The sequence below is a fragment of the Podarcis muralis genome, chromosome 1 (genome assembly GCF_964188315.1).
Source record: "Podarcis muralis chromosome 1, rPodMur119.hap1.1, whole genome shotgun sequence".
NCBI lineage: Eukaryota > Metazoa > Chordata > Lepidosauria > Squamata > Lacertidae > Podarcis > Podarcis muralis.
The window spans coordinates 125,505,209-125,530,695 of NC_135655.1; the positions used below are offsets into that span (position 1 = coordinate 125,505,209).

Consider the following 25,487-nt stretch of genomic DNA (forward strand, 5'->3'; position numbering starts at 1 on the left):
CGTGTGTGTTTGTGTAACAAACAATGTCATCTAAATATGACACCTACATGTAAACACTGTACAAAACCAAGAAAACAGACACTTAATGTTTGGAATAATTCATCTACCTTACATGAACATTCCCAACAAGCTTCAGCCACATACAGCTATAGTATAACACCATTTATGTGTGAATATCTTATTTAAGAGCATCCACATATTAACTGGTGAATGTCTAAAGGGACTAATTATATTGTACCATTTTATGGCTACAGTTGGGTACAGGCCTGCATTGTCCTGTACTGCATATTTTAATACATAAACTGGAATTTTATTTACGTATTTAAAAATGTATTATAGATTACCCTTTCGGGAATAGTTGAACATTGATTGATACATCTAGCATACACATATTTGTTTAGGTCTGGTTCCTGCCTAAATACTGTCATCGAGCTGACTGAAAATTAATTTATAGACTCTGCATGTCATTTAAGTGCAAAGTTTTCATTTCATTTTTTATTTTATTTTTGTTTGCCTTCTGTCCATCCCGGGGGAGAAAGTTATAACAGAGTTAGCCTAACAGTGGCCTAAAATGTTGATGTCTGTAATCTGTTGTTTTATATCAGTGTTATTGGGATTCAACATTATTTTGTTTTGTACGTTCTGTGAGCCAGCTTGAAAGGTCTCTGTCCTGATAGGAAGCTTAGAATATAAGTATACAGAATCAGTTCAGACCCCAAAACGAATGTGAGCAAACCGATGAAAAAATGCTGGCATCTGAGCTCGTCTAATTTTGTGATTTCCATTGACTGAAATTATGGTTCAGAGCAACCGACAACTCTATGGTGCAGAATCTAATATTGAGCAGGAATTCCGCCTGCTGAAAATCTCAGCTTTTTCTTTCTTATTTACTTTTAATAGATACAAGTTCCTAGCTCCCACTGATGCAAAAATAGGTTCGACAATATGTGAACAATGCCTGATGAAATCTAAAAAGCCACGGGATAGGTTAACTAGGACTTGTAGGGGACAAGGCTTTGGTGCCTTATCCAACTCCTTAGCCCTGCCCACGAGTAGCAAAAACAAAATAAATTGTGCCAGGTAAATACCTACCTACAAATGTGTGTGGTTTATATAGGTCAGAGAATCTAGCTATCTTTATGTATATAGTTTGCATTTCTTAAATAAAGGTTTTTAGTATAGACTACACCCAGCCCTCGATCTGTACTGTAGCCATAATAGCTACTATTTTAATTTTTATAGCTTTCTCCCTGCACCTGTTGTTGTAACCACTAATCCTTCCAGCTTCTCTGAGTCAGTGGTGTGATATAGCGCCATATGCAGAACAGCCAAGTTGTTTCAATTTTTTCCTATTAGCAGATACCTACAGCGAAACCCCACATTGCAGCTTAAATTTTATATACAGAATATATATATAAGCTATTGTTTCTGTCCAGTGCCGTTGGAAGTCACTGAAATGTTTGTGTAATTGAAATCCCTTTAGCTTCCTCAAATCCAGAGGCAATCAAGATCAGCTCTGTGCTGGAAATTGCAAAAAAGGTGGAGGAATATTATATGAAAGGATATGTGGTAGGAGCTATTCACCCTGTTTTGCTGTCAATTGGACGAAGAAGACACTTCCCAGCAAGTCACATTTATCGAGTCGTACTACTGCGTCTCAAACTGAGGTATGTACCATCGTAAATAAGTGTTTCTATTATTGTTGAAGGTATTTATATCCTGCCTTTCTCCCAAATAGATAAGAGAAACGTAGAGCCAGGCCATAAATACTTGGTCTCAAAAGGTAATTCAGTTGCGTTCCAAGTAACACATTTGGGCGACTTTGTAATCAGGCCTCCATGGAGCATTAGCCAAACAAAAGAGTTGCCAAGACTGAATTCATAATATTTTGGAACGAAGGGAGTTGTGCGTGCTGGCATTTTGTACAAGATACATCAGGCTGTAACAAAGGCTGCTTTCTTTCTGTCTCCAGCCAAAAGCATCAAGCATCCAGAGGACAAAGACAACCCAGACTCGTGATTGAGGAGTGTCCTGCAACATATGAAACACTAACAAATGAGGTGGTAAAAGGACTGTTGGAAAAGGTAGGAAGGTCTTAACAATTCCTCCTTGAAATATTTTGCTTGTACCATTTTCAACATGTCATGTAGGTTAATTTTTTCCACATGTGACTGAGCCTCCTCCCCTCATATGCGCTTCTCAACTAGTCACCTCTTGATTTGAGACCATTTTAAATATGAACCTGCAAATGATGGTTTGCTCTTGTCTCGCAAGCCTGGGTTATACACCAGGATTTAATCCTGCTTCATAGGGCGAGCACAATCCATAGTTTGCTAGTTCAGACGTAATGAACTATGGCTTGCTACAATCCGCAATGTAACTGATGAAATGGAACGCACAAGGGGAGTTAGGAGAGCACATACCATAGCCACAGTTTGGTGTTACCTGTAAGCCAACCCATAGTCACATTAACAGGTGGAATCAGTCAGTAGTCCAGAAAACTATGAATTGTTATATCTTTAACTATATACTGTATAGATAGATGAACCTAGTTTATAGAAGATTATTCTGCTGCAGTAAACTGTTTATAAACACCTCAAAATTGCCAAAAATCATTGGGTGGTATTCAGCTAAGTTTTACTCAGAGTAGACCCATCAAGCCTGGAGGTGACTGTCGCATGGATCACTGTGGCCAGGTCGGGGCGGGAAAGGTAAGGGACCAACTGGGTGGGGTAAAGCAATATGGAAGCAGCAGTTGTGGAGATTGCTCTCAAACCCACTTACCCACTTTCCTTGCTCTCCTTTAGCCCCAGCTTCGGCCCAGGTATCTGAACAGACATGTGCTGTTTTCGCACACCAGTGCGCACTCCTTTCTTCCCGCACCCATACTCCTGTATAACGAAAGCATCACATGCAAATGACCCCCTCACAGTGTTTCTAATTTCTGAATAATAATTTAGAAATGATTTCTAAATGCACACAGCTTAATTATAACTGTATTTGTGTGTTTGGGGGGGGGAATTATATAGATCAACGATGCCGCAAAGAGAGGAATGAAGTTTGTCGGATTTATAACACAACCTTGTCCAAAATCAAAAATCTGCAATGGCACAAGCACAGATGGGAATGCAGAGTCCGATTCAACCCTAGGCAGAAGGAGTAGGGAACAGAGAAGGCACAACACAGATGACAGTGATAAGCCCTGGAATGAAGGGACTCTGAGTGGACAGTCCTCTGAGAGTGGCATAGAAGAAGAAATCCAGCCAGACATCGGGCAGTTGCGGGAGACAGATTTTCATGATGGAAGAGAAGGCAGTCCTAGCCCAACTAAACTGAGGAAAGAAGGTACTGGAAATTGCTACATATATAGTCTTAACTATTTCCAAGGAATGTAAGTATCCATTTTTGGACACGATTACCATCCGGACTGGTTCAAGATCTGAAGGTTCTTTTGGACCCAGCCACACACACACACCCCAACATTAGCAAATACTGTATTTTTTGCTCTATAAGACTCACTTTTCCCCTCCTAAAAAGTAAGGGGAAATGTGTGTGCGTCTTATGGAGCGAATGCAGGCTGTGCAGCTATCACAGAAGCCAGAACAGCAAGAGGGATTGCTGCTTTCACTGCGCAGGGATCCCGCTTGCTGTTCTGGCTTCTGAGATTCAGAATATTTTTTTTCTTGTTTTCCTCCTCCAAAAACTAGATGCGTCTTGTGGTCTGGTGCGTCTTATAGAGCGAAAAATACGGTGGTGATGGCAGGAGGTGATATATCGATATATCGCCCCAAACCATTTTGAAGTCCATATCGTGATACTGGTTTCATAATTTTTGTCCTGGCGATATATCACAAATCAGGGTGGGTGGGTGGGTGCACGCGCTATGCAAAAATCACAATGTGGGGGAAACCGTGACGCCAACCACCCTTAGCTCCATCCTTGTTTCAAACGTCATAATGTATCAGTATATCACAATGTTTAGCTGGTGATATATCATGATGTTGAAAACCAGATATTCCCCAGCCCTACTGTTCGCCTCTACATAAAGGTAAAGGGACCCCTGACCGTTAAGTCCAGTCGTGACCAACTCTGGGGTTGCAGCGCTCATCTCACTTTATTGGCTGAGGGAGCCAGCGTACAGCTTCCGGGTCATGTGGCCAGCATGACTAAGCCACTTCTGGCGAACCAGAGCAGCGCATGGAAATGCCGTTTACCTTCCCGCCGAAGCGATACCTATTTATCTACTTGCACTTTGACGTGCTTTTGAACTGCTAGGTTGGCAGGAGCAGGGACCGAGCAACGGGAGCTCACCCCGTCACGGGGATTCTTACCGCCGACATTCTGATCAGCATGTCCTAGGCTCTGTGGTTTAACCCACAGCGCCACTCGTGTCCCTCACCTCTACATAGTTCCATCCTTATTTCAGATATTGTGATATATTGATATATCATGATGTTTAGCCAGTGCTGTTTCGCGATGTTGAAAACCAGATATCACCCAACGTGGCTTCCCAAACACAAAGGTCGCTGCGGGTGACTGAGAGGAGAAGGGCAGGGCAATCAGCATGACGAAGGCACAGTGTCAAGAGTGTCCGGTTGGTGGCAGCGGTGCACCTGCACTGCTCCAACCTCCCCACCTCCTTGCGCTTCTCCCTCTAAGTTACTGGCAACAACCTCCGTGATGGGAAGCCAGGTAAGCTCCACCAGCCACAATGGCCAGCTTCAACTTTGATGAGTTCCTCTTGCTGTGCAGGCTGTGCCCCTTTTCAGAGCAAGGAAATCTTATCATGCTGATCCATGATTTTGTGACCTTTGTTGCTGCAAGGTACTCCTTAAGTGCGGGTGGTGCTGTGGTCTAAACCACCAAGCCTCTTCGACTTGCCGATCAGAAGGTCGGTGGTTCGAATCCCTGTGACTGAGTGAGTTCCCGTTGCTCTGTCCCAGCTCCTGCCAACCTAGCAGTTCGAAAGCACACCAGTGCAAGTAGATAAATAGGTACCACTGTGGTGGAAAGGTAAACAGCATTTCCATGCATTCTTGTTTCCGTCACGGTGTCCCATTGCGCCAGAAGCAGTTTAGTCATGCTGGCCACATGACCCAGAAAGCTGTCTGTGGACAAATACCAGCTCCCTCGGCCTGGAAGTGAGATGAACGCCGCAACCCCATAGTTGCCTTTGACTGGACTTAACCGTCCAGGCGTCCTTTATCTTCACTCTTAAGTGAGGCTGCTCTTGAAGATGAACTTCCACAACAGGGATGGGTCCCCACAATCTGGAGAGGCGCAAGTTTGCCACCCCTATGGTATAAGATAATCCAGAAGAGGCAAGGGCTTTCTTGACAATGACATTCTTATTATTGTAAGGTCCTCTCCAAAGAGATTCGCCTGGGGCCAACACTGCTGTCATTTGATAGCAGTCAACAGCATTTTTATTTGCCCATGCATTTTAATAGATTATATTAATTTAACTGAACAAGTTTTAGTCTGTTTGAAAGTTTTTTGCTGATTTCTTGTTTTTGATGGGGTGTGGTGTGCTTTTATGCTGCATACCGCCCTGATATCTGATTGTTTATTTTTAAATAAAATAAATATTAATTTAGCCTGGAGCACTTACAAAATGCTTCAGCCCATCTGCTGATGATTGTGGCAAGAACATAGGTAACCCATTCCAATGTAACTCCAATGTAACTTTGGGCCCAGCTCAACATGTTGGTGCTGACTTCACAGCCTGAAACAAACCTAATTCAGGGAACTGCCTCTCTCTGTGTGAGTCCCTTTGCCAGCTGCAGTCCTCAGAGAAAGGGTTGCTCCATATTTTCACATGATGCAGCCATCAGCAGCTGGTCACAGGGCCTTTGCTGCGGTCACCCTGAGGTTTTGGAATGTCCTCCTGAATGAGGTCAGAGATAGCGTGTCTCTGATAGCATTACAGAAAGGTTGCAAAATCCATTTATTTTGCGTGGTATTGCTTCAATGAATATGATGGTCATTGGGTGTAGTCTCAATTGCTAGTATGTGGTTTTGTGAATTTGAATTATTGGTCATTATTACATGCAGGCGGGGACGCGGGTGGCGCTGTGGTCTAAACCACAGAGCCTAGGGCTTGCCGATCAGAAGGTCGGTGGTTCAAATCTCCGTGACGGGGTGAGCTCCCGTTGCTCAGTCCCTGCTCCTGCCAACCTAGCAGTTCGAAAGCACGTCAAAGTGCAAGTAGATAAATAGGTACCGCTCTGGCGGGAAGGCATTTCCATTTCCGTGCGTCGCTCTGGTTTCGCCAGGAGCAGCTTAGTCATGCTGGCCACATGATCCGGAAGCTGTACGCCGGCTCCCTTGGCAAGTAAAGTGAGAGGAGCGCCGCAACCCCAGAGTCGGCCATGACTGGACCTAATGGTCAGGGGTCCCTTTACCTTTACCTTTATTACATGCGGGCACAGTGCCCTTATCCAGAAGGTCCCCATAAACCTGATGGACCTGTTTTCCCACCTCCCCAACCCCAACTACAAATGTGGATGTAGATGGAAACAGGCATGTGGGTATGCCACACACAGCAACAGGATGGCCTTCAGTAGGAACAAGGAGTCTGTGCTATGAATGGGGCAGAATTTCAATTGAATTTGCATTTAAAGGCCAACCTACTTAATTTGCAGTTACTGAAACGATGCACAGACTGAAACACGACTAGCCTATGAGAACAGCACTTCTCCGAATTTTCCAGTGCAGTTTTCCCCCCAGGAGCTGTGTGTGCATATACTGGGCTCAAGTGTGCATAAAATGCACGTGTAAGTGAAAACAACATACAAAACAATGAATTACATTAGGGGAAATGGTTTTGCAAAAAAATAATAATACATTTGACAAAAATATCTTGCGAAATGAGTATGATGAGGAATTTTTGGAAATAATGGTGAATTTTCAAAAGGAGTTGGGTTGTTTTTTGTTTTAAGTAAACTGATGTGGTATTGTGGAATGCTGAACTCAAGCTTGGGAAACTGAAAGAAACAGGAATTAACAGATTTGTGCATCCCTGGTCTGTGAGCATCCCCATTTAGCCCCCTGACCTTCCTACAAGTTACCGTATTTTTTGCTCTATAAGACTCACTTTTTCCCTCCTAAAAAGTAAGGGGAAATGTGTGTGCGTCTTATGGAGAGAATGCAGGCTGCGCAGCTATCCCAGAAGCCAGAACAGCAAGAGGGATTGCTGCTTTCACTGCGCAGCCATCCCTCTTGCTGTTCTGGCTTCTGAGATTCAGAATATTTTTTTTCTTGTTTTCCTCCTCCAAAAACTAGGTGCATCTTGTGGTCTGGTGCGTCTTATAGAGCGAGAAATACGGTACTTGGATTCACATGCAGCTCAAGCAAAGAGACAGAGCTGGGTGGCATACAAAAATATGCATTAACCTCCCATTTCTCCTAATCACCAGTAGGCATGCCAGCAGGTGACGTGGTGATGGCGAAACAGAACTTTGTTGACATACGGTCCCATGTGGCTGTGCCCACAATGGATCAAATCATGCTCTTCCTCTTCTCCATCTTCTTCCCCATCTTCTATTTAACACAATGTGGTTTTTACTACTGGAGGAGGGGAGTAGTATAAACCATTTGTGGCTTAAGGAAACTGTTCTATGAAGGTCTTACAAACAAATAAAGCTCCTAAGGTCTTTGCATTTTCCAGACAGAGGCAGTGTAGGCATTCTGTATTAACCGAAGAACAGATATATGGCACGAAGATAGGTAATCAAGAAGAAAGTTATAGCAACTTAGGCAAGTATGCGCAGAGTGGGAAAGGTGAATCTTGGAAATGTTGAAAAGGAAGTTGCCGTTGTCTGAAGTTCAGTTTGGGGGGGGGAATCAGAACTCTGTGAAGGGATGTCGGCAGCATAATTGCAGAGACCAGATTATGCCGTGAGATGCCAGCAGTGTAAAAATAGATTGGATAGATGAGAAAATTAGAGCACTGAGAAAGGGGATGTAAAACAAGACGGGCAAAGTGCCTAGGACTGGGCAGGGAAGATTCAAAAGCAGAGCTGTCCAACTCAAAAAGAGACAGAGAATGAGCGTTTTGAGAGTTAGGAAAAGAACTCAAAGATGAGACAACCTTGTTCTGTCTAAGGAGGAGGATTTCAAATGTTAAGCACCTCTATTAAGTTGTCTGTTGGCTCAGAAGCTTCCAGCATATTGACTTTCAACACCCCACTTGAGTTTAAATGGTTTTCATTCGCCATGTTGAGGCTTTATGTCATGATCTATGGACAAGTTTGTTCTCTCCACTTGAAATACTGATAACTGCTCTTGATAAGTGTTCCATTTTTAAAAGGGTAATCTTAGTTACTCAATTCCTCCAAGCCCTCATTATCCCTGACTTCTTTATTTTCTAATATCTTATCAGATAACAAATTGTATACAGTCTTCAACGTCTTCGAGGATGATTCCACCTGTTGGACATATCACGACGGTGTCTTGTCTCTAAAAGTGTCAAGGAAAGGACCAGTGATTAGTACTTTGGATGCTGACTGGCTAGAGTTAACCACGTTTTATTACAAACAAGGGTTGTCCTTAATTGACTCATTCGTACACTGGGAGGCTTCTAAAGGTAACTGTAATCATACCATTAGTCTCTTTGCACCTGAAAAAAGGCGATAATAGTATTATTTATTTCAGAACAGTAAAGGACCTAGGTAATGTAGTGGCTTCTCTTACTTAATCAATGTTGTACAATAAGAGTAGGAAGAAGGAAATGATTATTGTGAGGGAAGACACAAACAGTAGAGAAATATTCTATTTTTTCAACAAGTAATATTTTTCTAACAAAATTAATTTTTCTTAGAGAATTAGATGGCAAAAAATTAGGGGTGTTTGTGAGTGAACCGACCTGATTCACAACTCCTAAATTAATACACGGATAGGAACACAGTTGTCTTTTGTTTTTCTGAATTTTGTGATACCATTCATAGCTCTAATAATGCATCAAACTGCATATAAAAAGTGTCTTTTAGGATACCCTATTTGATATGGATGTTTCTGAAGCAAGAGAATAGCACATAATTGGTTACTTGTGTGATTGGAAGTTCGGGCTTCAATGTGATTGTTTGGTAACTGAAAAGCTTCAAGTTCTTTAAAGTAGCATGCTAATTTTTCACCCAATATTCATTTCTTTACTGTTACTATCACTGTTTGTGATAGTTGGGTATGAATGGAACAAAGGGCATCAAGAAGAGTTTCTTTGTGTGAGGTCTCTTCTCTGAAGAGCTGCTTCTGACAAACATTTCACACAGTCCTTGTATGGAAGATATTCAAGTGAGAAGCATTAATAGCTAAATGATAACATTAAGAAAACCTCTTAAGTGAGTAATTTTATGCCTGCTTAGTGCTTTATACTTTACGCATTAACATAAAGTATATGTAAACAAACAATAATGTGGTTCATTTAAGAGGTCTTCTTAATGTTATCATTTGGCTATTAATGTTCATTTTAATGCTTTCCATAACTGATTTTCCCTGTGTGGAAAATAGTTGAACATAAACAATTTTAATATGGAAATTAGATATATTTATTAAAATGTTTTTATTCCTTTATCTTTGGTAACTAAACCTTTCTAGATTTTGTTTTAGTATGTCATGGGTGATTAACTGTGTTTGGCATTTACAGAGAAAAGTACATACAGTATAGTAACGTAACAGATTGTGGAATTAAGTGTGGGGACTCCACAAGTTGCTAGCGCCATTACTTGGAAGTAGCAAATGATGCCCTGGGTCGATCTGTAGGAAAAGGATCTGTTCTCAAAAAGACCTCTAAAATGGTCATGTGTTAAGAGACAGAAGGAAGAGTGTGCTCCCAATGTCTCACACTGATGATGTCACTTCTGGGCACACACACACATCTAGCACATGCAATGTGCCAGGAATCAGGTACCTCCTTTTTACAGGCTCTTTAGGAGAGGGAAATGACATATTTCTTCTACACAGTAATTCCATACCAGGTGTGTGTGTGTGTGTGTGTGTGTGTAATCTCTCATGGATAATAGCACTAGAAGCTTGTGCAATCCACCCTTGATTCCACAATCAGTTTAGTTAGTAAAGGTGACATTATTTTTCTCTGTAGACTCCAAACACAGAAGAGTGCTGATGTGCTAAGACAGAACAGGAAGAAAAACACCCTAATTTGAATGTAATAAAAAGCAGCTACATTAATGATATATTTCTTAACAATTCAAGGTTTCTATCACTTACTTCCTTCTTTTCTTGTTTCCCTAGCTGACTACTTGCCCAAATCATTAGAAGGCTTATTTATATATGAAGAAGAAGGCACAGGAGTGCCCGGTTCAAACAGGAAAGGAAATGATGCCATTGTTGTAGAACAATGGACTGTAATTGAGGTAAATGCCTTGTTTTTGTTTTTATGTATGCAAGTTAGTCTCATAGGTTTGTTTGTCTCCAGATTCAGAATGATATTGATTACAAATTTAGTTCAAATTAGTAAATCAGTATAAGCCAGTCTGTAAAATGGGTGCAACTGAGTTGGCTTGAGTTGGAAAACCCAATTACTATATTTTCTTGTAAATGCTCTTAACTAATACATAAATTGGTCAGGCCTTTAAGGTTACATACCGATTCAAACTTTTGAGGCACACACTAGCAGATCGTAGTATCTGCTACTTAAAATATATCATAGCAGATTATTTCATTCAGCAAGAAGCCTCTGAATAAATATCAGGAGCTGGTCACAGTCGTATATTGCAATTTCTGCGTCACACATTCTTATTTGAACATTTCGTGCAAAATACGCCTGGCAGACAAACCTGAAAAACCACACATGGGTTTGGGTTGATGTTTGGTTTGGGCCAAAGAAATTAGCCACTGTATTGCTGACAGTATATATGTGGTGGCAGCTTCTGCTGGAAAAACTGAACCTCTTGCTTAAATGATGGAACTGGTTTCTAGGAAATGAAGAAGAACAATTAGCTGACTCGTTAAGTTCCCCAATCAAGGTGGCCTCTCAAAAATGTATTTGCCTTCGGAATATTTTTTCCCCCACCCCGCTTTGGGGGTGAGAGCAGCTTTTCTAACCACTAGGCATTCTACTTTTAAATTATACTGCGTTTCAAAAATCCTTAACTTTGGAAGGGTAAGACTTTTTTTAAAAAAAAGTAAGGGGAAGTAGTGCATAAAATAAGCACCGTATTTTTCGCTCTATAAGACGCACCAAACCACAAGACGCACCTAGTTTTTGGAGGAGGAAAACAAGAAAAAAAATATTCTGAATCTCAGAAGCCAGAACAGCAAGAGGGATCGCTGCGCAGTGAAAGCAGCAATCCCTCTTGCTGTTCTGGCTTCTGGGATAGCTGCGCAGCCTGCATTCGTTCCATAAGACGCACACACATTTCCCCTTACTTCTTAGGAGGGAAAAAGTGAGTCTTATAGAGCAAAAAAATACAGTATCTAGTAAAGTAGTTCTGTTAGCACAGGAGCATTTGGCTGGGCAATTGAGCTTCCTCTCCCCGTGTGCCTCCTGCACACCCCATAAATCTGTTCTCCCTCCTGAGTAAATTTGAAGTATGGGGACATGCAGGGAGAGGAAGTTCCATTGTGTAAAAGGAAATCCTAGTGCTCACAGAACTACTTCAGAACTACTTTGTTGTATTATACCACCCAATGGCTCAATTCTGATGACCATGCATTCAAACAGAAGGAAGAAGTAGCAAACTTACCTTTTCATTTTAAACATGGCTTGTTTCCTCATCAGCAAAAGTGGCTTTGGCAGAATATCCAGATTTCTCCCACAAACAATTGCTATGTTTGATCAGAGGCAGCATTAATGAAGAAAGCAGAATCACAGACTCCTCATAATTTCCTTGTTTGCTCTCAGTTCAGCAACAGAGTTAAAGGTCAATCAGGCACATAACATCCTTTTTCCTTTTCTTTTTGCTTCTGTCATGAGAGGAAGGGCAGGGCATGCATTAAAGTTATAGTAATAACATAGTAAAGTAATTATAATAGCAAATAACAACTGGGGATGGGGAAAAGAGGGGAGATGAAATTTGTATGTGAGTATAACATGCAAATCAGATCCAATGTAAGTTTACCAAGTTTGAATAGCTAAATAACCAAGAATAGCCAAATAACATAAACAGACTTTGCCAGTACAGTGGTACCTCGCAAGATTAAATTAATTTGTTTCGCGAGTTTTTTCTTCTTGCGAGTTTTTTGTCTTGCGAAGCACGGTTTCCCATAGGAATGCATTGAAAATCAATCAATGCGTTCCTATGGAAACCGCCTTCAGACCAGGTCCGGGGACAGTCTGTCCCCCGACCTCTTCTGAAGGCTGGGGGGGGGGGGGGGGACAAGGGCTTTTCTTCCCACCGCCAGCCTTCAGAAGGCTGTTCTGAAGGCTGGCGGTGGGAAGAAAAGCCCTTCTCCCCACCGCCCGCCCCGCAAGCTCCGGGGACAGGAGGGCTTTGCTGCCGACCGCCAGCATTTTAAAAGCCCCCGGGACAGTGGAGAAGTCTCCGCTGTCCCGGGAAGGCAGGCGGGGGACGAGCAACGACTTTGCTCCCCCCCGCCTGCCTTCAAAAGCCGTCGGGATAGCGGAGAAACTCGCTGCGCTTCTCCGCTATCCCGGGAAGGCAGGCGGTCGGGAGCAAAGACTTTTGCCCCCCGCCAGCCTTCAGAAGAGGTCCAGGACCTCTTCTGAAGGCCGGCGGTGGGCGAACGTCTTTGCTCCCGACCGCCAGCATTTTAAAAGAGGTCCCTGGAGATTTCCCTATGGGCTTTCTTCTTGCGAAGCAAGCCCATAGGGAAATTCGTCTGGCGAAGCACCTCGAAAAACGGAAAACTCTTTCTTCTTGCGAGTTTTCCGTCTTGCGAGGCATTCGTCTTGCGAGGTACCACTGTAATTGTCTGAGCTATCTAACTTCTCAGGTTTAGCAGAGTTAATGGTGTTGGGCCAATAATGCCACTTTTCAGAGTTCATCTGCCTGCCACGCACATTCTTTTTCAGTCCTGGGATTAATCAGCCATTAGAACTGTCATGCCCTTCCTGATGGGGGGGGGGGGCAGATGACCAGACCATGTCATTACAGAGGAGGCAGGTTTAGTCGTTGTCTGAGGACTATCCCTGCCTCCGGGTCTGGTCCTGACTGGATGGATACTAGAATCAGCAAGGGATACCCACATGACCTGAAGGTGCTGCTGTGCAATGCCAGGTCAATGATTCATAAGACCACTGCCATCCATGACTTGATCATGGATGGAGGACTTGACCTGGCATGTGTGACAGAGACTTGGTTGGATGAAGCAGATGGGCCTGTCCTTGCCGCTGCTTGTCCACCAGGTTTCTCTTACGCACAGCAACCCAGGTCATGTGGGCGGGGAGGGGGGGTTGCAGTGATTTTTAGGAAGTCATTAGTTTGCACCAGGCGTCCTATTGGGAAGACCCAGTTTTCCGAGTGCATGTTCTGGAAGTTGGGCAATAGGGGCAGTACAGGATTCCTACTGGTGTACCGACCTCCCTGCTGCACCAAGGATTCCCTGCCCGAGCTGCTTCAGGTCGTGGCGGATGTCCTCCTGGAGACACCTAGCTTGGTTGTCCTAGGGGATTTTAACATCCATGCCGACACGACCTTACAAGGGGCTGCTCGGGACTTCGTGGAAAGCATGGCCTCCATGGGGCTGTCCCTGAATAAGTCTGGCCCAACCCATAGCCGCGGACATGCCTTGGACCTGGTGTTTACCTCTATGGATGTTGGTGATCTGACACTAAGTAAAAGCGAAACGAAAGAAGTGCCATGGTCAGATCACTTCCTGGTGCAACTGGACTTCTCTGCGACCCATCCCCTCTGCAGGGAGGTGGGACCAATTCGGATGGTCCGCCCCCGCCACTTAATGGATCCAAATGGTTTCCAGAGAGTGGTAGGGGATGCTTTATCCCATGTTGATGGCCTTTCAGCCGATTCCCTGGTGGCCCGCTGGAATGTGGAGTTAACCAGGGCTATTGACTGTTTGGCTCCAAAGCGCCCTCTCCGATTGCATGGAGCCCGGAGAGCCCCGTGGTTCTCCACGGATCTGAGGGCAATGAAACAATCGTTGAGACGGCTAGAGCGCCGGTGGCGGATAACCCATTCCGAATCTGACCGGACACAGGTTAGAGCTCAACGTCGAGCCTACCAAGTGGCGATAGCGACGGCGAAGAAGACTTTCTTCGCCGCCTCTATTGCATCTGCAGAAAACAGCAGCAGGAGACTTTTTCAGGTGGTTCACAATTTAGCGGAACCACCTGCGACATCTGGGCCCAGTATGCGCCACATGATCTCCTGCAATGATTTTGCAAAGTTTTTTGCAGATAAAATCGCTCAGATTTGGGAAGAAGTAGACTCCACCGTGGGAGCAGAGCCAGGGCGGGAGAGTGCTAGAGTCCTGTCTAGTCAAGTTGTGTGGGATCAATTCCAACCTGTTACCTCCGAGGATGTGGACAGGCTGCTTGGACGAGTGAAGCCAACCACCTGCCTCCTGGATCCTTGCCCATCCTGGCTTATAAAAGCTAGCCGGGAAGGACTGGGCGATGGGCTTCGTGGGGTGGTGAATGCTTCCCTCCGTGAGGGAGCCTTCCCAGACCCGCTGAAAGAGGCGGTTATTAAACCGCTTCTTAAAAAACCATCTTTAGATGCAGCCACGATGGCCAATTATCGCCCAGTCTCAAATCTTCCATTCTTGGGCAAGGTGATTGAGCGAGTGGTTGCTGAACAACTCCAGGCACGCCTGGAAGAAGCGGACCATTTGGATCCCTTCCAGTCGGGATTCAGGCCTCATCATGGGACTGAAACTGCCTTGGTCGCACTGGTTGATGATCTCCGGCGGGCTAGGGACAAAGGTGAGAGCTGTTTCCTAGTTCTGCTGGATCTCTCAGCGGCGTTTGATACCATCGACCATAACATCCTTCTGAACCGTCTTGAGGGGCTGGGAGCTGGGGGCACTGTCATACAGTGGTTCCGCTCCTTCCTCCTGGGCCGTGTTCAGAAAGTGGTGGTGGGGGATGAGTGTTCAGACCCCTGGGCCCTCACTTGTGGGGTGCCTCAGGGCTCTGTCCTCTCCCCCATGCTTTTCAACATTTACATGCAGCCACTGGGAGAGATCATCAGGAGGTTTGGGCTGGGTGTTCATCAGTATGCGGATGATACCCAGCTCTACCTCTCTTTTAAATCAGAACCAGTGAAGGCGGTGAAGGTCCTGTGTGAGTGCCTGGAGGCGGTTGGAGGATGGATGGCGGCTAACAGATTGAGGTTGAATCCTGACAAGACAGAAGTACTGTTTTTGGGGGACAGGAGGCGGGCAGGTGTGGAGGATTCCCTGGTCCTGAATGGGGTAACTGTGCCCCTGAAGGACCAGGTGCGCAGCCTGGGAGTCATTTTGGACTCACAGCTGTCCATGGAGGCACAGGTCAAATCTGTATCCAGGGCAGCTGTTTACCAGCTCCATCTGGTACGTAGGCTGAGACCCTATCTGCCTGCGGACTGTCTCGCCAGAGTGGTACATGCTCTGGTTATCTCCCGCTTGGACTACTGCAATGCGCTCTACGTGGGGCTACCTTTGAAGGTGACCCGGAAACTACAACTAATCCAGAATGCGGCAGCTAGACTGGTGACTGGGTGCGGCCGCCGAGACCATATAACACCGGTCTTGAAAGACCTACATTGGCTCCCAGTAAGTTTCCGAGCACAATTCAAAGTGTTGGTGCTGACCTTTAAAGCCCTAAATGGCCTTGGTCCAGTATATCTGAAGGAGCGTCTCCACCCCCATCGTTCTGCCCGGACACTGAGGTCCAGCTCCGAGGGCCTTCTGGCGGTTCCCTCACTACGAGAGGTCAAGTTACAGGGAACCAGGCAGAGGGCCTTCTCGGTAGTGGCGCCCGTCCTGTGGAACGCCCTCCCATCAGATGTCAAAGCGATAAACAACTACCTGACATTCAGAAGACATCTGAAGGCAGCCCTGTTCAGGGAAGTTTTTAATATGTGACATTTTAGTGTATTTTTTATCTTTGTTGGAAGCCGCCCAGAGTGGCTGGGGAAACCCAGCCAGATGGGCGGGGTACAAATAATAAATTATTATTATTATTATTATTATTAACTGGATCCTAGCCTGCACCCTGCTTTGGCAAATGGGGATGCCGGCTGGGACTTGGGCTGTGCCAGGGGGCGGAGCTGACAGAGCGGATAGGCTTCCCTCGGATCTGCCCATTTAACCAGCCCGTACCTGGGGCTCTACCTCTTCGTTCCCTTGCCGGTTTTCCCGACCCACCCACCCTCAGTTTTTAGCTGATAGTCAATAATAATAAGTGGTACTTCGGGTTACATACGCTTCAGGTTACAGACGCTTCAGGTTACAGACTTTGCTAACCCAGAAATAGTACCTCAGGTTAAGAACTTTGCTTCAAGATGAGAATAGAAATCGTGCTCTGGTGGCGCGGCGGCAGCTGGAGGCCCCATTAGCCAAAGTGGTGCTTCAGGTTAAGAACAGTTTCAGGTTAAGAACGGACCTCCGGAACGAATTAAGTACTTAATCTGAGGTACCACTATAATAATAATAATAATAATAATAATAATAATAATATATTATTTGTACCCTGCCCATCCAGCTTGGTTTCCCCTGCCACTCTGGGCGGTTTCCAACAAAGATTAAAAATACATTAAAATGTCACACATTAAAAACTTCCCTAAACAGGGTTGCCTTCAGATGTCTTCTAAAAGTCAGATAGTTGTTTATTTCCTTGACATCTGATGGGAGGGCGGTCCACAGAGAGGGCCCCACTACCGAGAAGGCCCTCTGCCTGGTTCCCTGTAGCTTTGCTTCTCGCAGTGAGGGAACCACCAGAAGGCCCTTGGCACTGGACCTCAGTGTCCGGGCTGAACGATGGGGATGGAGACGCTCCTTCAGTGACTTGGCTGTGGCTAAGGTGGTCAACGTTTTTTGGGGGGCTGGGTAGGAATTTGCCCACCGGGCTGATTGGCACTGACCTGGTGGTTTTGCCTACCTCATAGCAATCATCACAACTGGTTGGGCATTGGGGCAATCCTTTGTTTTGGATGAAGGGGAGGTTGTAGCCTCCGCTTGCCCCTGCAAACACTGGGGTATCCCGTTAAAGGGATCTGGGAGGAGTGGCCATGTCCGCATGCCCAGTTGGCACCAGGGCCAAAGGCATTCCCCCAGACAGTGGTCCCTGTGGGGGTCACACTATTTGATGCATGTCTTAGGAACCCCCGCCTGGATTGACCATGCGTCACTTCCAGCGGGTGGGCCAGAAGTATTTAGTTGCCCCATGCCCAAGCCAAACCTCTTTCATCTGTATTCAATAATGCTGTGGCCTGTTTTGACCCAAAACCAGTCTCTTTGGTCTCTTATTTATATGGCTTGGATTATGGGGAGCCCAACCACCTGGTCCCGCAAGGGTGTCCAAAACTGCTACAGTGGTAAGGTCCAGTCGTGGCCGACTCTGGGGTTGTGGCGCTCATCTCACTTTATTGGCCGAGGGAGCCGGCGTACAGCTTCCGGGTCATGTGGCCAGTGTGACTAAGCCGCTTCGGGCGAACCAGAGCAGCGCACAGAAACACCGTTTAACTTCCTGCCAGAGCGGTACCTATTTATCTACTTGCACTTTGACGTGCTTTCAAACTGCTAGGTGGGCAGGAGCTGGGACCGAGCAACGGGAGCTCACCCCATCGCGGGGATTCGAACCGCTGACCTTCTGATCAGCAAGTCCTAGGCCACCTGCATCCCTGCATTCCAAATCCATTCACGGTTTCCACCAGAAGCTACAGTGGTACCTCGGGTTAAGTACTTAATTCATTCCAGAGGTCTGTTCTTAACCTGAAACTGTTCTTAACCTGAAGCACCACTTTAGCTAATGGGGCCTCCCGCTGCCGCCGCGCCGCAGGAGTACAGTTTCTGTTCTCATCCTGAAGCAAAGTTCTTAACCCGTGGTACTCTTTCTGGGTTAGCGGAGTCTGTAACCTGATGCGTATGTGACCCGAGGTACCACTGTATTTGGCTTGTGGAAATGCTTGCTGCTCTTCCCAAATATACTAATGCCTCTGGTGTTTTTTTTATATAGGGCAGTGAAATCAAAACGGATTATGGTCCTTTGCTACACACCTTGGCTGAGTTCGGCTGGCTTTTAACGTGTGTGCTGCCTACTCCAATCATCCGACTGGACAGGTAGATGAAAACGGTGCCTTTCTCTCCCTAGTGCATGGCAGCCCGGCTTGCGGGGACATACCTGCTCCTGACAACACACGGGGTCTGAGGTGACGCCACCTGGTAGGCAGGGCTTCTGCTTTCACCCGAACAGCTCCGTCTCAGAGGCACGGTTCTCCAGGAGCGCCGATCAAGGGCTTTCAAATGAGTCACATGCACACCAAAAATTAAAATGCTGAGCAGGGTCTCCGTCCCTCCTGACTATAATATTAATAATAATAATTTATTATTTATACCCCGCCCATCTGGGTGGGTTTCCCCAGCCACTCTGGGCGGCTCCCAATCAAATGTTAAAAACTGTACAGCATTAAATATTAAAAACTTCCCTAAACAGGGCTGCCTTCAGATGTCTTTTAAAGATAGGATAGCTGCTTATTTCCTTCACATCTGAAGGGAGGGTGTTCCACAGGGCGGGCGCCACTACCAAGAAGGCCCTCTGCCTGGTTCCCTGTAATCTGGCTTCTCACAGCGAGGGAACTGCCAGAAGGCCCTCGGCGCTGGATCTCAGTGTCTGGGCTGAACGATGGCGGTGGAGACGCTCCTTCAGGTATACAGGACTGAGGCCGTTTAGGGCTTTAAAGGTCAGCACCAACACTTTGAATTGTGCTCGGAAACGTACTGGGAGCCAGTGTAGGTCTTTCAAGACCGGTGTTATATGGTCTTGGCGGCCGCCCCCAGTCACCAGTTTAGCTGCCGCATTCTGGATTAGTAGTAGTTTCTGAGTCACCTTCAAAGGTAGCCCCACGTAGAGAGCATTGCAGTAATCCAAGCAGGAGATAACCAGAGCATGCACCACTCTGGCGAGACAGTCCTCAGGCAGATAGGGTCTCATCCTGCGTACCAGATGGAGCTGATAAACAGCTGCTCTGGACACAGAGCTAACCTGCGCCTCCATGGACAGCTGTGAGTCCAAAATGACTCCCAGGCCGCGCACCTGGTCCTTCAGGTGCACAGTTACCCCATTCAGGACCAGGGAATCCCCCAGACCTGCCCACCCCCTGTCCCCCCGAAACAGTACTTCTTGTCAGGATTCAACCTCAATCTGTTAGCTGCCATCCATCCTCCAACCGCCTCCAGACACTCACACAGTTAACCAAGTCAGCCTGAGGAGGGAGGTTTCTCATTTCTGTTTGTAAGCAGCAGCTGTTGGGTTTCTTACCTCATTGTGAGGGTCTCCAGCTGTTTTTGGACTGCAACTCCCATCATCCCTAGCTTAGCAGGACTAGTGGTCAGGGGTGATGGGAACTGTAGTCCAAAAACAGCTGGAGGCCCGAGTTTGGGAATCCCTGAATTAGAACAATTATGTGATAGATTCTTCTGTGATAGATTCAAACAGGAGCTACCGTTTCACTGTAATTACAAAGGCTACCAACTACTTCAGCAGAGTTTGTTGCTTGGGAAGGAAAATTTTGGTGGTGGGTGGAGTAGCTCAGGAACCGATCCAAGCAAATACGTATTTTTTTCCAAGGGAGTTGACCTAGTTTCTCAATCAATTCTTCTTTTTAAGTGGAAAAGCAGCGCTAGTGTTCCAGATAGTGTTGATAAAATACTCGACTGCAGGGTGTTTTTTTCTAAGGGAAAAGAGTACATTGTTATCACAGAAAAGAAAAACAGAAGCAACTGAGATTTGGGAGTTCCCTGTTTTGTTTTTAAAAAATTGTAGCCTGAAAATCTCCATCAAGACTTGAGCTCTGATTAAAAATCTGTCCTGAAATATTTGGTGGGTTTTTTTTTTGAAGAGAAGAATCACGGTTTTGTTTTTGTTTTTTTGTCCCATAGTTTCATTCTGAATATTTTCTGCACTTTTGTTGTGGAAAATAAATTGGGGGATTTATTTATTTATTTATTTATGACCCATCTGGCTGGGTTGCTAGTCATAAAACTGAATCACAAAAACTGTTACGCACTAGTGAGACATCTGTCAAAAGACATTCATTTTAGCATGAACATGGTATCGCTGTTGTCTGAATATGCTCATTTTTTTCTGATCAACTGAAACCTTTAGAGCAGCATCGCATTTGCTGTTTTTCAGGATCTGAAATGATCAAGTAGGAAAAACCAGCAGAAGGGAAATTGTCCCAAATTGCTTTCCATCAACTTCCTTGCAGATTTTAACCACAACAAGCGTTTAAAGGCAAACAGGAAGCGGCTCTTGGCTTGATTGCCTGTAGAAGGGAACCGGGGCATCATAAGCAGAAAAGGGGTGGTAGAGGAAGTCGGATGTGCTAATACTGAATGAGCACTGTTTCTGAGCCATGATGGGTATGGTTGTGGAAATAAAGGTAGAAAAGTAAGGAAATATTCCAGACATCGGTAGACTAAGGAATCTCCACCACATGGCGGGATGCAGACGTGCACATGCAGCCAACCTCACAGAATTGTAGAGTTGAAGGGTAACCCAGGGGTCATCTAGACCAGCCACCTGCAACGCAGGAATCTCAACTAAAGCATCTTCAGATGTCTTCTAAAGATTGTATAGTTACTTATCTCCTTGACATCTGGTGGGAGGGTGTTCCACAGGGTGGGTGCTACTACCAAGAAGGCCCTCTGCCTGGCTCCCTGTAACTTTACTTCTCGCAATGAGGGAACCACCAGAAGGCCCTTGGAGCTGGACCTCAGCTGAACGATGGGGGTGGAGACTCTCTTCGAGGATGGATGGAGCCATTCAGGGCTTTAAAGGTCAGCACCAACACTTGGAATTATGCTTGGAAACATACCAGGAGCCAATGGAGATCTTTCAGGACTGGTGTTATATGGTCCAGGCGGCCGCTCCCAGTCACCGGTCTAGCTGCCGCATTCTGGATTAGCTGTAGTTTCTGAGTCACCTTCAAAGGTAGCCCCACGTAGAGTGCATTGCAGTAGTCCAAGGTGGAGATGACCAGAGCGTGCACCACTCTGGAGAGACAGTATTCATGTGAGCTGTTTTAATTGCTTTCAAACTGTTGTAACCCATCCTGGGACTTCATGGTGAAAGGCAGGCAAGAAATCTCAATAATAAACAACAGTAATAGGAACAATAACAGCTACTTTTAAATAGAAGGGCTCCAATCCAACAAAGTGTGCATATAGACTTTTTTCATTTTTTAAGGCAAAACCTGTAGAATACACTGTTTAACAGTAAAGACTAAATGGGGGCCTCCTCCTTTACTGACTAGCAATTCCAATTGCTGTTTGCATAGCCCAGGGTGTTAGATCAGTTTGGCGAATCACATACCCTGCACGTGAATTCCTCATCTTGCTAGGGTTCTTCATCCAAAAGCCTGCTTCTGGCAAACACATATGTGAGTTGGGGTGCTGGTGTAATGTCTGGCAAAACCATTACATGATTTAGATTTAAAATTTCAGTGTTATGTCCTTCAACTGATAAATCATTTCCACTGGTATCTATTCTGCAAAGTAAACGTAGCAACAATTAAAAATAGGCAGACAGAGGAAATGCCACATTAATTAGTATTTGTCTGATGGGTTTTATGCTGTCTTTCACATGGCAGATTTCCTTAAGAATGCAAATCACATGTCTGAATACAGAACAGCATATTCTGCAGTCTACGGTTCTCTTTCCCTCACCGCACCCCCCGCCACTGACTTTGAACTCTTAACATCAGAACTCCTGTTGAATCTTAATAACTTTTAGTATCCCAATGTCTTGTACCTTTCAGTGCTAAATGTAAGGACAGAGCTGTTGTTTCCCCCAAATCAGCTGGCGCAGTGCTCTGTGCAGAGAATTAAATCAGAATAAAAATAATAAATAAAAATGGGAAATTATGGGTTGGTTCCTAAGACACAAGAGCAGAGTTCTACTCACATAACAGGCCTTTCCTGCTAAGTCCTTGAAAATCAACTCGAGAGGCTCGGGGTATCAGAGATGGAACCAGGGGGACTGTACCTTTTTTGAACAGGTGCCTTACTCACGGTAACCTTTGGATCCAGCCATATGCATAAACTTCTCGTGCAACTACTAGAGTAAAAGTAGTCACACACTTAAGAATAAATAAAACAGTGAAAGAAGCACTAATTAGCTTCCCTCTGAAGCTTTTGTTTTCACACTCATATTCTACCAATTAACAGTTTTTGCAGACCGCCAAGCCATCCCACCCAGTGATGATGCAATTGCACTGCTTTGAAAAGGTGTGAATCTCCAGTAACTTAGCAGTCAGAACAACAAAAGAGTCTCGTGGCACCTTAAAGGCACCTTATGTTCACGGACTACAGTCCACATATATCTTCTTCCTATTTTTGGGTAAAGCAAATGAGAGCAGAAGCAGCTCCCCTGACTTGAAGACTTTGGGGTCTGGCTGAGCTGTTTCAATAATAATAATAATAATAATAATAATAATAATAATAATAATAATAATTTATTTGTACCCTGCCCATCTGGCTGGGTCTCCCCAGCCACTCTGGGCAGCTTCCAACAAAGATTAAAAATACATTAAAATGTCACACATTAAAAACTTCCCCGAACAGGGCTGCCTTCAGATGTCTTCTAAATGTCAGGTAGTTGTTTATGTCTTTGACATCTGAAAGGAGGGCGTTCCACAGGGCGGGCGCCACTACCAAGAAGGCCCTCTGCCTGGTTCTCTGTAGCTTTGCTTCTCGCAGTGAGGGAACCGCCAGAAGGCCCTCAGAGCTGGACCTCAGCGTCCGGGCAGAACAATGGGGGTGGAGACGCTCCTTCAGGTATACTGGGCTGAGGCCATTTAAAGGTCAACACCAACACTTTGAATTGTGCTCGGAAACGTACTGGGAGCCAATGTAGGCATTTCATTTTTCTCGTTGCTGGCTAGATAGGCATATAGACTATCTGCTGCTGTTATTTTTAACTTGTTTTTATTAAGGGTTGTATCCATTAGTGCCCTTCCACAACCAAGTTCTTCCGTTCACAGTTTTGCTAACAGGACAGGAAGAGCAATGATTATTGCCATTCCTTCCTTCCTCCTGCTGCAGCCCACAACCACCATCTTCCATCCCAGAATCGTCAAATTGTAGATTTGGAAGAGACCCTGAGGATCATCTAGTGCAACCCCCTGCAACCTTAGGGTTATGAGCACCACATTCTAATCCACTGAGCTACCCAGTCCCAGAAAATCGGAAGCAGATTTTCAGGGAACTGTACAGGGGAGGGAAATTGGCAAAAAGCCTCTCTCCTCCTCTTGCAGGGGATGCAGGTGGCGCTGTGGGTTAAACCACAGAGCCTAGGACTTGCTGATCAGAAGGTCGGCGGTTCGAATCCCCGCGACGGGGTGAGCTCCCGTTGCTCAGTCCCTGCTCCTGCCAACCTAGCAGTTCGAAAGCACGTCAAAGTGCAAGTAGATAAATAGGTACCACTCCGGCGGGAAGGGAAACAGTGTTTCCGTGCGCTGCTCTGGTTTGCCAGAAGTGGCTTAGTCATGCTGGCCACATGACCCAGAAGCTGTACGCCGGCTCCCTCGGCCAATAAAGCGAGACGAGCGCCGCAACCCCAGAGTCGGCCACGACTGGACCTAATGGTCAGGGCTCCCTTTACCTTTTACCTCCTCTTGCAGAGTCATCCTGGTTCAAAAGTCTTCTCATGAAATTAAGAGCACTAGCAAATTCAGCCCCAAGAAGTGTGCCATATGCCCTCTTTAAAAATAATTAAACGTCTAATCCCATATATACAAAAACCAACATAGCTCCGGCAATTAATTTGTTTCTAATTCTTTCTGTATAAAATGTCATGAAATAGGAAGCACATCCCTCTGGCCATGACTGCGGCTTCCTAAGCCTGGTTTTCAGTCAACTTTATTTCCTTTCCCAGGATACTGCAAGAGAAGCCTTTTCTGCCCTCAACAAACTTGTAACAGCTACCAGCTTCGACAAATGAACTAAATATACCCTTCAAAGCAGCCAAATTAAAGAAAAAAACCACAACTGTTAGGAAGGCAAAAAACAGTGTTAGAAAGGTAAACTAATTGCAGTGGCGTTCTATCTCCTTGTCAGCTTAAGTTATGCATTCTTTGGCAAAGGCGTAAAAGAGAAAGCGGGGTGTGAGATTTAACTTATAAAAGAAACTCCTTTTTAATGCACTTTCCCTCCCTCATTGAAATTCAGTAGAAATTCCACCATCACTCAACTCAGTTGTGAATTAAAGTAAGCCCCTGGTCATTGTCGTGTTCAGCATTTTAATAAGCCCAGACATCACACATGTTAAATTTGCTTCCAGTCTAAGTAGCACTCGCCTGCTTCCTTGTTAAAATCAAAGTTTTGCCGTCATCAAACTATTTTAATTATTCCGTGCCTTTGTTCAGGAGGGTACACAGCAAAGGAAATGCCTTGTTGCCAGACAAATTCCTGGGATCAGAATCCTGCACATTTTTTTACCTAGCAGGAAGTTTGCATGTAATACGATGTTTCTTCCTTCTCCCCCTCTCACCTCCCTAGTCTTTCGCAGTGGAATCTTTGGAGTTATTTCAATAGCCTGAATACTGGTTCCTTAGGCACATACTAGTATGTGGTGGTACTTAATGCCAAGCGACATGTTTCACAGAAGATGCATGTATCAGCCTTCCAGTATATGTACATGTCTGTGTATACTGTATTTTTTGCTCCATAAGACGCACATGACCATAAGACGCACCTATTTTTTAGAGGGGAAATGCAAGGGGAAAAAATTCTTTAAAGGGAGTGCTGAGCAGAGCCTGTATGCATCCCAGGCTCTCCTCAGTGCTCCCTTTCACGAGTCATGTAGAGTGTGTGTGCGGCGCTTGCAGGCTTTTTCTCCTTGGGGAAAAGCCCCCAAGAGCCACACACACGCTCCGCGCGGCTCTTGGGGGCTTTTCTGGGAGGTGGGGGAAGGGACTGAGGGGCTAAGCCAGAAGCTAGAACAGCGAGAGGGAGCGCTGCGCAGCCTGCATTCGCTCCATAAGACGCACACACACTTCCCCTTACTTTTTAGGTGGGAAAAGGTGCGTCTTATAGAGCAAAAAATACGGTACATTGTTTTTAATTAAAAGTAGCAGGGCTGCAAATTTGATGGGAAGAGTTGGTCCCTGTCCGCCCCTCAAAAAAGCTCCCAAACAGCTTTTTAATTACTCCTCTTGCAGGACCAGAGGCTTCACCCATTAACTCAGCAGGGCAGTGTAAGAATATGGAGGAAGCTCAAAAGTAACAACCAGCAATAGCAAAGGGAAATGGAAATGAGGGGGGAGAGACAGGTTCAGATTGTTCAATGGGTTAGGAGGCCCAATAACTGCGCTGCGTGAAACTATCTTAATAAAATAAACTGCTTATTG

The 25,487-nt window shown here is 45.4% G+C and overlaps 1 protein-coding gene across 2 annotated transcripts in view; it reads left to right on the forward strand.

Annotated features, from left to right (window-relative positions):
* Positions 1 to 25,487, forward strand: part of RFTN2 (raftlin family member 2) — a 50,935-nt gene that overhangs the window by 3,720 nt on the left and 21,728 nt on the right. For both annotated transcript variants that reach the window (XM_028751687.2, XM_028751676.2), the window contains exons 2-7: positions 1,484 to 1,667; positions 1,973 to 2,084; positions 3,030 to 3,345; positions 8,384 to 8,587; positions 10,249 to 10,370; positions 18,095 to 18,198. In XM_028751687.2, the coding sequence (XP_028607520.2) occupies positions 1,484 to 1,667; positions 1,973 to 2,084; positions 3,030 to 3,345; positions 8,384 to 8,587; positions 10,249 to 10,370; positions 18,095 to 18,198 (1,042 nt within the window). The remainder of the gene's footprint in view (positions 1 to 1,483; positions 1,668 to 1,972; positions 2,085 to 3,029; positions 3,346 to 8,383; positions 8,588 to 10,248; positions 10,371 to 18,094; positions 18,199 to 25,487) is intronic.